Below are 14,235 nucleotides of genomic sequence, written 5' to 3' on the forward strand. Positions count from 1 at the left end.
TAAGAACAGAATTCTCTTGCCCCTGACAGCTACAATCTTCTCCTATGGGTCTGTCTAGAGGCATGTGTGACTGGGCTGGACATTTCATAAATCAGCCAGTGAAATGCCAAGCTTTCCTTCACCCCACTTCTTTTGTTGCTCTTTTATGGCCATTTGAACACATAATTGAAAAACAGTGCTGCCAATGAACTGAGGCATAAAATATTAACCTGTTTATCTTTAGCTTTGCCCCCAGTAGCTATGGAGATGGAACAAACTGAGGTCAGAGGCAACACACTTTATCTATTCTCTCTCTCTCTCTCGCTCTCTAAAAGAGAACAGCTTCTTTAGTACCTTCATCCCTATCTTTCCATTCTTCTGCCACACCCACAGACATGTAAAATGCATAAGGGATAGGTACTTAGTGAGTTTTAAGAATCTCTGAACCCAAGCTACAAAAAATAGGAGTTTATCACATGGGAGGCATCCTGTGCAGAATCAGGATTTAAAATGGCATTTAAAACCCCAAAAAAGACACGCAAAAATGCAATTGATTTTCAGACACATCAGGGTTAATGCAACATAAACTGGCTAGAATGCTGACCAAATGCGATTCTTTTTACTTTCAGGATTTTCCGGATGAAAAAAGAATTGTGTTTTGTCTGCTTTCTAGCTGGATTAATGTCGCGTTAATGCACCTTAACATCGACGTCATTTGAAAATCAATTGCGCTTTTGCGTGTCTTTTCTACTTTCTGTCTGGGTTAATGTAGGGTTAACCCAGACATCGTCTGATAATAAATCCGCTTTTGTGGATTTCCCCCCCACTTTAAATCCCATTTTGCATGGGATTCTTCCCATGTGATAAATTCCATAGATCCTTCCCCCAGATCCAATATATATTTTGCTCTAGATTGGGATAAATCCCTATTCTATTATTAGGGGAGGTGTAAGACATTTCCGCGGCGTCCCTATGCTCTCAAGTCAACCTGTCCATGCATGTGACTTATTAAGTAACAGCTGAATGTCTGAATTGGTTCTACTGAGAGACTTACAGCTTTCAAAATGGAGTGATACAAATATCTGCAAGAGATCGTTCACACAAGTTATCACTTGATATTGCATTCCCTAACCCCCCTCTCTCTGTGGTAGCTGCTATGGGTGAGTGTATGTGTGTGTGTGTGTCAATCACATATGTGAAGCTGGTTGTGTGAAACCAATACAAAATGATGAATGTAGCAAAAATCAGCTTGTGACTGATCATGTGACTTGGCATACAAAGTTAGCATTGAGCCAGCTAGATTTCAAAAAGCTTGTGCAAGAACAGCTACTACGGTAAACAGATTCAGTCAAGGCAGGCTGTGCTTTTTCCTATAATACCCTGCAAATTTAAGGCTTTTTATTCGGTTCACAGTGACAAAATATCTGTTACAATTATTGTATGAGTACATTTTCTTTAACCACTTTTCCATTTTATATTTTCTGTTTTGCAAAGAGAAACCTTCTTTCTTACATAGAAAGCAAATGGCACACATGTTCTTATGGTTGTCTCCAGAGGGTGCTGTTATACGCAGAATGCCAAGGGATTCTTCACCTTCATTTGAAAAATCCTGTCTGAAAAGTTTGTGAGAGATGCTTGGAAAAGGGATGGGCACTGGATGGCTGACCATCATTAAGCAGTATCTCCAAAACATCATGTGAAGTTAGTTTTAGTTCATTTCAGGAATGGGAACCTTCAACCACCCCTCCCCAAATTAGTTGGAGGTTCTTTAGGAAGGGCACTCTGTTGTAAAGTGACCTCCAGTTGGCCTGGACTCATGGCAACTCTGTGAATGAAACCTCTCCAAGCTCCCTGTCCTCATCTGCCTTGCTCAGATCCTGCAGGTTCAGGGCTGTGGCCTCCTTCATTGAGTCTGTCCATCTGGCATGTGGTCTTCCTCTCTTTCTACCGCCCTCTACCCTTTTTAGCATTTTTATCTTTTTAATGATTTATCTCTTCTCATGATGTGATCAAAGTATGGCAACCTCAATTTAGTTATCTTGGCTTCCAGGGAGAGCTCAGCCTTGACCTGTTCTAGAATACACTACAGTGAACCCTTGTTATACGCTGGGGTTTGGTTCCAAGATTCCCCGTGGATAACAAAAAAGATGCTCAAGTCCCATTAAATATAATGGCAGAGCAAAATGGTGTCCCTTATAAAAATTGGAAAATCCAGGTTTGATATTGGAAAGTTATACTTTTTTTGAACATTTTCAAACAGTGGATGCTTGAATCCGTGTATAAAAAAATCTGTGTATAAGAAGGGCCGACTGTATGCTGTGTTATTAACCTACTTTCCCCATGTTAAAGAGATAAATGAAGCCACAAGGGAGTCCTTCAGTGCAGCAAAAGTGGGGGAATGGTAACTGAAGAGTCCAGAATTCCCTAGGCTTTTACTTAGTTTAGAATGATATGGTCGGAACTTCAAAGTAACTGGTCACTTGTAATTAGCTCCTTTCTCTCATTAATGAAGGTTCAGTGATATTACATAATAATTACAGTTGCCTCTTGGAACTTGCGGCGGATCCATTCTGGACCCCCCTCCCCATGAGTTCCAAATCTCGTGCATATTCAAACTCCACGGGCTTGAATGGGGCGCATGCATGCAGGGTGTGTGCCGCAGGCACGCCTCCCATTAAGGTTAATGGCAGTTGCCCCTCCACGGATTTTCAAGTCCATGGATTTCAAGTCGGTGGACTTGGAGGGGTGATTGTATAACTTAATGAGGGATAACCTTTTGCAGTATAAAAGTAAGTTACTTTAGTTGCCTTCTCTGGTAATGAACTGTACCTCATTCAATGGTTCTTATGGTGACTCATATTGCTGCTTCATGCATTGTTGCACATGTTGAGGCAAAACAAGGCAGAGAGAATAGGTTTTGTACTGCAAGATGCAATTGTGTGTGTGTGTGGGGGGGGGGGGGGAAGAAAAGTAACTTTAAAAGTCTACCAATAAAGGTAACCAATTAGATGCTGGGAAACTTGAAAATTATAGGTAATATCTAATGGTGGAATGGTGGGAACTTATGAAACTGTGAGGGGTGATTACTCCCTCCCCATTACAACTGCTGCACACTCTAAATCCAACTCTGAAGGCCTGGAAAACTCCAGAATCAGTTATAGGCAGTGCCAGGGGAGTGGAGGACAATTGAAACTGTCAGAAGAAATGTTTAGATTTAGCTCTCTAACTGTAACTACTTTTTAAGGTAACCTTCCAAGCTCTGTATATGGTTACAACTCGGTTCTAGTACATACGATAAGCATTACAGATTTCTGATGTCTTTCGGTCAGTTAGGCACAAAAGAATGAATGTTCAAATGCATTACAGTTATGTAAATCAAGCATGAATATATCCAATTTATACTCACGTAACAGAAAGCCAAATTTAACTGCAATGTACTGCAAATGTACTGTATACTTGCCATTTGACTGAGATATGGAAATCTCTTTTCTTCAAAAGCCCATATTACTTTACTGTAATACAAAATTAGATACTTCATTACTAGCAGATGTCTTACATATGACATGCGTTATTTATAAAGCCTGCTTACTCCAAGTGAGTTTCTCCATACTTCTTTTTTAAAACTTCAATTTGAAGTGAAAGATACAACATAGAATTCAAATGCCTTTGCATTACATGGGTTTGTAACATACTTAAATTCCAAAAGATAACTTTACAAATAGTTTTGGAATAGTTCTGCTACTTTATGCATTGGCTATTCTCTTCCTTTCATTTGAGTTACACACATACAAACACATCTATTGGATTAAATAGTTTTAAAAAACGTAAAAAAGTTCATTCTGTAGCATTCCTCACTTGTCACTATTTTTTACCCCCTGTGCATATGAGTGGAAAACAAGACATCCGTTTCTTGCCAAATATTCTGAACAACAAAATTGTTGAAGGTAAAACAGGGAGAAAAATGGCAGTTGTAGAACAAATGCTTCTATATCTTGGCTGCATCTTAGTGCCAAATTCTGGTCTCAGTGCTTCAGGTAATTCCATAGCCATGGCATACAGAAAGGTTTGTCATATTTTATTTGTGGCAAATAGCCACATTATTTCAGAACAGATGGTGGATGGGATCTCCTACTCCAGGGTGGTGACATTTAAGGCAAAAATGAGAAAAGTGTGTTTTCCAGTCCATAGCAAGATTCGGCGTTAAGGAAACACAAGTATAAATCCATTGTGTATGCAGTCTCATATCTGCCCTGCATTAAACTTCAATGGGATGTGCATCTTCATTCACCTTTTAAATAGCATTCTAATGAAAGTAACCAGTAACCCCCCAATTTCGATGAACATCTGAATTGTGTTGCTGGCTTCCGATGCACGCAGAAGACTTACACATCATAAACTTTGGGCTGGGGCAGATGAATAGGAACTTCCAACAGATCTTTGGCATTAATAATGACACTGCAGTATACTATGAGCTCAGTGTAATACTGTATTTCCTATGGAAGCAAAGGGGGGAAAGTGCTCAATACATTGCACATACTAAAGTGTGACTGGCTTAAAAAGAAAGCATAAGAAGAAAATCTTCATCTCCTCAGAAGGGTTCCTCACAATCCTGAAGTTCCAATTGCCAGCTTCCATTGTATAGGCAGATGTCTTCCAAAAACTGTTTACTCTCCAGCTGTACAAACGTTGACAAATTGGGATAGAACAGGACTGCCACTGGATCCACTCTGTTTGGTGATCACTCCTGGAAACAAATGACATTGTATTTGAATATCTGAAAATAGATTAGGAATCACTTTGATTCTCATAAACATATTCAGGGGTAGTCACATTGGCTATGCAGCAAAAAACAACAAAATTCAAAATCCACAAAGCCGTGATATATTTATTTGGCCATCTCCAAAGCATAAAATACATTATGCAAGCTTTTGAAGCTTCACTGGATTCCTCATCAGGCAAATATGTTAAAAAAACATACAGGAGAAAAATCTGACTGACTTTAGAGTCATAGGCTTACATCAGATGTTGCTTCCATGGTCAGGCAGATGTTACTCCTCTTTTGGCCATGTATGGATCAGGGACAAAGGGCAATAAAAGACAGGTAATAATTCTTCAACTTCACTAGCAACAGAAAAATAACTTCCCTTGAGATGCAGCTGTCCCTGTCCTGGGTGATGTGAAAATATATTTATTTTGCTTTATCTATCCCTGTCCCAAACCATTCAGGACGTTAAAAATTGTGAAAATCAGTGACTGAATTGGTCTTGGAAACTGGCAAGGGTGGGGAGTGTTTCACTAAGCCAAAGCTCTTGTGGAATTCAGCTAAACTGCCATTCCTTTGTGTTTTTAACTTCTAAGGGGCTGCTTCACATCATGTTTTCCCACTCAGTGCAGTTACAGGATCTGACAAAACACAACTTTCTCTTCTCTGCAGTCACGGATCTGTGGACTTAGTGTGCAATCAGCTTAGAGGTCATCCTGTGGAAGCCCCACTGAAATAACTTGGGTGGGTTTAAATATAAATAAAAATGGTCTCATCCCTGCATATTCTTATATAGAACACAGAACAAAAAGAATTACATCCTCTTCTATGGTCAATTTTTTTTGGCCAGCCTAGCTTTGTTGCAAAGGAAACACACCCCTGCTGCTTTAATGTGGTGTTGGGGTCTTTGACATTGTGGCACACTACACACTAAAGTTATGTCGCAAGCAATTAAGAAAGGATTGTAGGTATAGTTTAAAAATAAATCTTCAAATTTTCTACAACTGGAGAAATGGCCTCTTGATACAGAGCAAGAAAACACACAACATTTAAGCCTCATGCAACCAGCCTTTCTTTCAATATGAGAACCAAGGTGGTTCCTTGAAACAAAGTGAATGCCTGCATGCTTTGTTTTACGCAGAACCAATGTTTTCTTAAAATAAAAGAAAAGCAGTGGACTTCTAGGTACTTCTCTCACATTGCAACAGTAGGGTGCGAGACTGGAAATGGCCTCTTGGGTCCACCAAAATTGTACAAGCCTGCTCTAAGGCCCACATCACACATAATGGATATGCTGATCCACTTTAGGTTGTACAATCAGCCCTTCGTGTCCACAGATTCTTTATTCATGGATTCAATCATTCATGGTTTGAAAATATTTTTTAAAAAAAGAATTCTAAAAAGCAAACCTTGATTTTGCCATTTTATATAAGAAACACAATTTTAGAATGCCATTGTATACATTTACTGAACTGTTGCTACTGAAGCAATTTACCATTTTTGGCGTGAGCATGTAACTATAGGCATAGTGCTTATCACACTTTGTCAATATAGAGGTCCCTAATTTTGGGGACTGATGGGCAGATATGGAATATCACTAACAGGCGTAGCAGGCGTCATTGCAAAATAGCTGGGGGGGGGGGGAAGAGTCTCTTTTCCTTATAAAATGGTTGCCAAGGTTGGGTAGAGCCTGTCATCCATTTCTCAGAAAGGCAAACTGATGAGCTAAAAGACAACTTGGCCAAAACCTGTTTCCAAAGCAGATGTAGACCAATCTCCAGGACAAAGTCATTCTTCTGAAGCTACTAGTTCTGCCTCAACAGACCACTCTGTTTCATAGAACAGTGAGTCCATTATATCCTCAGATCACAATTTCTGTTCCACCTTTAATATTTTCCCAATCAAAATGACACACAAGATTACCATACCATACACTATATCTGTTACAAATGTGTACTTACCCTATCAATTCAGACATGCAACCATGCACCTTATTCATCTGTCATGTATGTACACAACCACATACCCATATCTTTTTAATTCACACTAAGCTATCACTCAGGTACCAATTTCAAAAAGAAAATGAAGGAAAACTATTGTGAGAGGGGAGACTTGAGGATTTCTGATCTACTAGTTTTGTGGCTCTTGTCACATTTCACCTATATAAATAAAAGGTATAATTGATCTCTCTTTCTACAAAAGACTCTGAATCTACTCCACTAATGGACACAAACAAGCTGTGACTCCAAAGCCTGCCATGGAGAAACACGCAAATGACTTAAAAGTGACAAAATTGCTCACTCACATGGCTATTTAGGCTTGAATCGACTACACACATAGCCAGGAATACACAGATAGAGAATTATACTGTTAAATTCTGAACTCTCTCAAGATTTTTTCCACATTGGTGCAGCAATTTTACTTACAAACTCTAGTGAATTCAATAAAACTTACGTCCAAGAAAAGTGGTACAGGATCAGGCTGCATAGCCATTTTTTAAGCATGCATGTGTATGTGTGTATTTCTGACCTTTTTGAAAATTATTATAACATTACAAGTTCAACCAACCACAACACAATGTTGAACTTTGCATCTCTCCACCAATAAATAAACCATTTATTTCATGCTATGCTCTTCTTTTTCATTATAGAAGAAAATGCTTGCATTCTTAAAAGGTAATATGAAGAAAACTCTGATTTAAAAATTGTAAATCATTTTATGTTTTATACTTCTTTTTTCTGGAAAAAAAGCAACAAGTAACATCACACCTGTGTTGCATAACCACCATTGTTTTCTGTGATAATTATTTTATTTTTGCTTCTCTGAAAATGTATGTGTGGACAGGCATGTAATTAAAAAACAGAAACAAATCCTAGCAGAAAGCTTTTTACTGAGCAGCAACTGTTCTGCTGTTATTTATAAGCCAGCTTCCTCTCTCACAAAGAGACCTTTTGCAGGGTTTTTCCCTCCTGCCTCCCTAACAGCTGCTCTCAATGTTGTATCCTGAGTGATGATGAGGTTCTGAAAGTGTTTTTTTGGAACAGATGGCTAGGAGAGTGCTGGGGAATGTGCCAGCAAAAAGCTGGGGATGTGCCAAATCCTGCAGTGACTGAGTGCTTTGGGTTCCAGCTCGCGTGCCTTTCCCCTGCCCTCTGCCCTGAGTGGCGCCAGCAGGACTTCCCAACTAGCACTCTGAACATCTGGAGTCTGCGACTGCCAAGAGGAGGAGGGGGAGGGAAGCTTCCCTTGCTCCAGCTCAGTTTCCATCTATTCAACAATGTTATTCACTAGCAGAACAACTAATCAAAACCAAAAAGGAGCACCCATGTGTGTATGCATGGGTGCGCGCAGACACACACACACACACGCACCCTTGCAAGTTAACCAGCTGCAGGTCAACAACCTCTCCCAACTGCTAGTCACTGTTATGTTCAGAAAACTAATGAAGCAAGCAATATTATCTTTCAATACTGGAGTCAGAGTGCCTGGGATTGTGTGGAGGAGGGGAAAGAGAGCACAGAAAACTCTAGTTTCTCTCTGCCTTTCTAAAGGTATCCCAACAGATGAATGATTGTAAGCTGCAAGAGACACTTTCTGTGGGGTCACTCTCTGCTCCTTTAGTATGCGGATAGGGCCAAGGCAACGGTTATGATGCTTCTGCTGCTTCAAATAAAACACAAACCACACAGTGTCTAGGTCAAAGTACACACTAATTGGCTTTGCGTTCCATGCTTGTTTTCCTACATGGGATTAATGCGTGACAACACTTGGTGGTGCCAATGGTGCCTGGCAACATCAACAGTTTAAGACATGCAGATGACAACATACTATTAGTAGAAAATAGCAAAGACTTGGAATTATTACTGAAGAAAACGAAGAAAGTATGAAGGCAGGTCTACAGTGGAACATCAAGAAAACAAAAGTAATGACCATTGATGATTTACATAACTTGAAAGTAGTTGATGAAGACATTGAAATATTTCAAAATTTTCCAGACCTTTGCTCAATCATTAATGAGAGTGGAGACTGAAATCATGAAATCAGAAGACTAGGGAGTTTAACGTACTAGGGAGATCCCAAAGAAAAACAGGATTTAAAAGAGATTTAGATTTAAAAAAACCCTGCAAATGTGGGAAGTCTGCTGGGATGTCTCCTGTTCTCCAGGAGTTCTCAAAGATTATTGCCAATGGCTCCAATATGATAAACTCCCTTGTCTTCTGAAGAAAGGTGACAGGAGAAAATCAACTCATTTGAAATCTGCTGCTGGAAAAGCGTACAGCAGATACTATGTACTGTTTAAAAGACAAATAAATGGGTCCTAGAATAAATCAACCCTGAACTCTCCCCACTAGCCAAAATGACTAAACTGAGATAGTTACACTTTGGCTATACAGTGGCCCCTTTCTATATGTGGGGGATCCATTCTGGACCCCCGCCCCCACATATGGGAAAAACCACGTATGGTTAAATCCTGTTATTTTCTATGGCAGTGCATTCCCATGTTTATATATGAAAAAATATTTTCCCTGATTCTGAATGAAGTGTGCTTTTCATTTTAATGCAGAATATAGAGTGTGTTGGCTAATACTGCTGTATAACACTCCTGTTATTCTGAACCTGGGGCAGGGCAGCATGTCCATTTTCCTATTTGGATAGAATCATCTTGTCAAAGGTGGCAATTTTTTAAAAAAAACAATCAAACAGTGGGTTATTGTTATTATGAGTGGCTTATTAATTTCATGTATGTGTATTGCTCCCTAACTATCTCTGGCACCCTGTCAAACATATCCCCTTCACTGGAACAGACTCCAGCATTTTAGCATTAGAGGAAGTAGGGGAGGGAGCCCAACATTCCTCCACTGTTTCCTATTGTAACAGCATTTAAAAAAAATATTCCCACGTCAGGCACAGCAGATCGCTGAGCATCAAAAACAAAAGGTTACGTACAAACAGATAAATGTAACATCTGGAGCTCTTGCCTGCAGGAACAAACTCTATAACCAGATACTTTTGGGGAGTATCAAGAGCTTGCTATGCCATGAAGAACTAGGACAAATTTGGATGGTAAGGGTAGGAGGGGGAAGGAGTAGACAGTGGGGCTGCAGACTGCAGTTGGGTGGGCTGGGTGCAAACTGATTATATTGGTTCACTGAACCTTTCAAGTGTACTAAAAAAGCAATCCCACAACCAATAACTCACTGGGCTAAGTTAATGAATAGCAATGTTGAAAACAAGTACAAAGACAGAAAACACATCAGTCCAAGATGGAAGAGACTATGGCCTTGTTAAAAGAAGAACAACATAACTCTAAATCTAACACTGCCTCTCAGCAGAGCAGCACTATCATGTCCCGAGTACAAAGAATGTGAGGAACACAACTTTGAATTAGAAGTTAAATATACCTTTCCTTTCTTTCGATTAAAAATTCATGTGTATGTAAGGGTATGTTAAAAAGGATTTTAAAACAAGATTTATTTTTTCCTTTTTTCTGGTGTGATGCCTTCAAGTTGTTTCCAACTTATTGCAACCCGAAGGTAAACCTATCACATGGTTTTCTTGGCAAGATTTATTCAGAGGGAGTTTCCCTTTGCCTCTTTCTTGCCCAAATGAGTTCTCATGGCTGAGCTCAAACCCTGGTCTCCAGAGTAGTTCAACACTCAAACAACTACACCACACTGGCTCTCAAAGACAGACCTACCTAGCAGCAAACTCAGGCTGCTGCCACACTGTAGAATTAATGCAGTTTGATACTGCTTTAACTGCCATGGCTAAATGCTCTGGAATCCTGGGATTTGTAGTTGGTTGTGGCACCAAAACACTCTGACAGAGTAGGCTAAATATCTCACAAAACTACAAATCCCAGAATTCCATAGCATTGAGCCATAGCAATTAAAGTGATGTGAAACTGGATTAATCCTGCAGTGTAGATACAGCCTCACTTCTGATACTGCCAGCTGCCTTGCTCTGTGCGCTGTGCTTCAGATGTGCTGCCAACATTTTTATTTTTCAAGCAACCTATGCACATCTATTCAATGAACAGTATATTTCTTCCATCCTCATCACAAGTACTGTTTCTTCTTCAGAACCATTTTTTAAAACTTCAAAACTGTTCCAGGGATAGGAAGGGAGTTTTGTGTTCTCGTAGGCTGAGGTGAGCCAGTCAGCCTGCCCCCCTCTAGTTTCTGCCACCTTACCACCCTGAGCATGCCCAACCTAATCCAGTTATGGAAGCTAAGCTGGGTTGGACATGGTTAGTATGTGGGTGGGAAACCACCAGACATCTCCAGTTATGGAGAGGAAAGAATCCTGCCTGAAACCCTAAAAATCCACTGCTGCCAGTCAGAGCTACCCTCAAAAAACTTTGGCAAAGAAAAAGAAGAGAAACCACTGTTGTGTAGAATTGGCCACTCTTGGTAAAGTGAAGACAAACTATTGCTCAGGGTAGCTATCCATTCCTCCATTACAATCCAACTGATTTATGACTCTGCATGACAACCAGGTCCTGAATGCAGACGGGAAGTTCACTTGAAGTTTACAGATCTCTTTTTGTCATAAAACTCTGAGCACAGGCATCAATCTCTCTTCTAATTTGCCCATGTCACTTTCCAGGAGGAAAACTGGCAGAATGCTTGTTTCCTCTTTAACACATCTTGATGATGATTTGGGCTAATTGGCTCAGGGCTAAAATAAAGTAACCTCAAGGAATGCATGGCTTGATTAGTTTGTTTGTTGTTTAGTTAAGATCCATTATAGTTTTATCACATTATGTAGTTGCTCTTGGGATTTGTTCCTAGGCGGACGGAATGATGTGATTGAGTGGTTAGCATGCCAGACTAGCAAATTCACTGGAGCCCCCAAAGTCACTAGATGATAGTGAGGCAACTAGACCTTGCTATGTGTTGGTCTAGCCTACCTCACATGGTTACTGTGAAGTTGAAAATGGAGGTGGGGTGGGAAGAGACCATGTAGGCTATCTTGAGCTCCTTAAAGAAAAGGCAGTACTGTATCAATAAAAGAAATGCATTAGTCCATGTTGTATGTTACTGCTTCATACTTTGTAATTGCTTTTCCCAGTCTTTGGAATACTCTTTCTGTTGTAGAATAGTAGAAATATGTCTGAACAATCCCGTCCACACATTTTTTCCAAGTATTTGTAGTACCTGTATAATCACATATAATGGGCAAAGGCAAGCACTGGGAGACATTGCAGATCAAGGGTGATGGCTTAAAATGCAGGGCTTTCCAGATCAAAGCCAGAGGAGATCCAATTACTGTATATAAATCAACCTTGTGTTTAAGTTGATCTCAACTTTTGGGGCTAAAATTGTAGATTTTTATATGACCTGTGGATAAGTTGAGGGTCAGACTTAAGGAGGCAGCCCGGCTGGGGAAAGGCTGCAGGGAGATCGGTTGACCTTCCCAGCCTCTCCCCAGCTGAGCTTTCCCCTGCGGAGGCAGCCTGGGTGGCAAGAGGCTTGGGATGAAGTACCATACTGACCAAGTTGACTTAGTTTCTTTGGTCAATTTTGTGACCTAAATTTCTTGACTTATACGCAAGTATATATGGTAAAAGCAATTGCACCATCCTGTGCATTTATTTTGATCTACCAGACTAATCTTCTATTCCTACCAGCATTCACAAAGTAGACTAGACAGGTAGCAGCATTTCTGACTCCCCCCCCCCATCTTTTTGGGGGTCTAAAATGTAGTGTGCAGTCTGAGAAAGATTCTGGGGAAACATAAGAGAACAAAAACTAGATAACTGCAGTCCTATAGATGCCATCTAAACAATGCATGGACAAAACTGGATCTTCACAAAATAAACACCTAGTCTGGAATATCAACCATGCTCGCATCCTCATCTGTGGAATCCATACTCCATCTGTCCATTGATGTGATAGGCATGGTTGGTATTTCTCCACAGGGGCCCACTGTCCATTGCACCCAGTCTCTTTCCCAAGGCACATTTTGACACCACTTCAGCTGTCCATGACTGGAGTCTTGGGATCTGTAGCTTAGTGAGGCACTAGAAGAGCTCTCCAGCTGAGAAGTCTAAATACCCCATGAAACTCTAAATCCAGGATTCCATTATGCAGAGCAGCTAAAATGGTATTAAAGTGCAAAAACTGTCTTGTTCGAAAGAGACCCTTGTCTAAATGCACCACAGAACTTCTCTTTTTGAGCACTGAATTTTGATGGTCCATCTTGACTGACTCCAGCTGCCCTCTCTGATTACCTGATATTCCTATGGACAGAAATCATGGCCATTCTCAGAATGAGGTGATGGTGGTTTTAACCAGCAAGGCAGAGCACATAAATTGAGAATGCACGCTGCTCTAACTTTCTCAGAGGCCCCATGTAAAGTGAGAACAACGGTGTTACTAGGGTGCCTTTCATCAGCTTGGGCTCCTGGGCAATGCCTAAACTTGCTACCTTCTGGAGTCAGTCATAGGTATAGGACCCAGCATGTGAAATAGGATGGTATTAAGAATTACAGTTAAAGCACTTCCAGAAGTCACCATTGGTAGTGAGGGTGCCCCACTTTTCTCTTATGCATCTCCACTTACAAAGTTGAGAAGTTAAATAAAACAGAAAATATAGAAGACTGATTGTATTTTCACGGTTTGTAATTCAGCTGAGAGATGGATATTTTAAGTTATTACAACAGGACAACTGTTGTTGCAAAATTCTAATTCTATCAAGATTATTCTCCTATTTATACCCAAAAAGGAAGGGGAGATAAACAAGAAAACAACAAAATTTCCCATATTAGAAAAATAAATAAAATATATCAGAACACAGACCCATGAAAGCTCCAAACAAAAGGAAGTAACAGGGGAAAAAGAGAAGTAGCAGATCATCATAAGATGAAGAACTAAAAGGAGTTGCCCATTCACTTAGAACTAGTTGTTTTCTCCTCTCATCTGCAACATACCTTCCTTTTTTTAGACCTTCCTTCAGCTTGCAAGGTCCTAGTGCACTGCTCCACGCATTCTGAGAAGCTCATGTTACTGTGGTCAGCACTGTAATCCAGGTCTGCTAGTCTAGCCAAGGAGAGGATATAGTTACATGCTATCCTCAGGATGGCCAGTTTGGATAACTTCTGTCCATAGGAATAGCAGGGAACCTAGAGAAGACAATAACAGTAAATTAGACAAGATCAGCAAAACTCAAGTTTTAAAAATAAACTGATTTTCTTAATCAATTTCTAATAAATTTGTGTTCAGGAACAATATCTATTTATCTACTGAGGTGCCCCACCAAGACACTGGGATCTGGAGAGTACGTTTTCAAACCAGAGTAGCAAGTCTCTGTGGCATGAACATTAACCATCATATTCAACACAATCCAAACAGAAGAGACTCCATTCTCATTGGAAAGAATGAGAGCTGCATCCGAGCTGTTATTCCACAGCCCTTGAACATCTTTTGTTCACTCCAACCAGGTTTGCACAGCAGGCCAATTCCATGTGGCCTGTGACTGCAGCCCAGATG

The 14,235-nt window shown here is 40.2% G+C and overlaps 1 protein-coding gene across 1 annotated transcript in view; it reads right to left on the reverse strand.

The window, feature by feature from the left end:
• Nucleotides 1–1,340: 1,340 nt before the first annotated feature.
• ATOH8 (atonal bHLH transcription factor 8) overlaps nt 1,341–14,235 on the reverse strand; it is a 43,513-nt gene continuing 30,618 nt past the window's right edge. Inside the window, 2 exon segments of the mRNA XM_042458239.1 lie at nt 1,341–4,723; nt 13,677–13,868. Coding sequence (XP_042314173.1) covers nt 4,718–4,723; nt 13,677–13,868 — 198 coding nt within the window. The 3' untranslated portion in view covers nt 1,341–4,717.

Source organism: Sceloporus undulatus, chromosome 3 (genome assembly GCF_019175285.1).
Source record: "Sceloporus undulatus isolate JIND9_A2432 ecotype Alabama chromosome 3, SceUnd_v1.1, whole genome shotgun sequence".
NCBI classification, from domain to species: Eukaryota; Metazoa; Chordata; class Lepidosauria; order Squamata; family Phrynosomatidae; genus Sceloporus; species Sceloporus undulatus.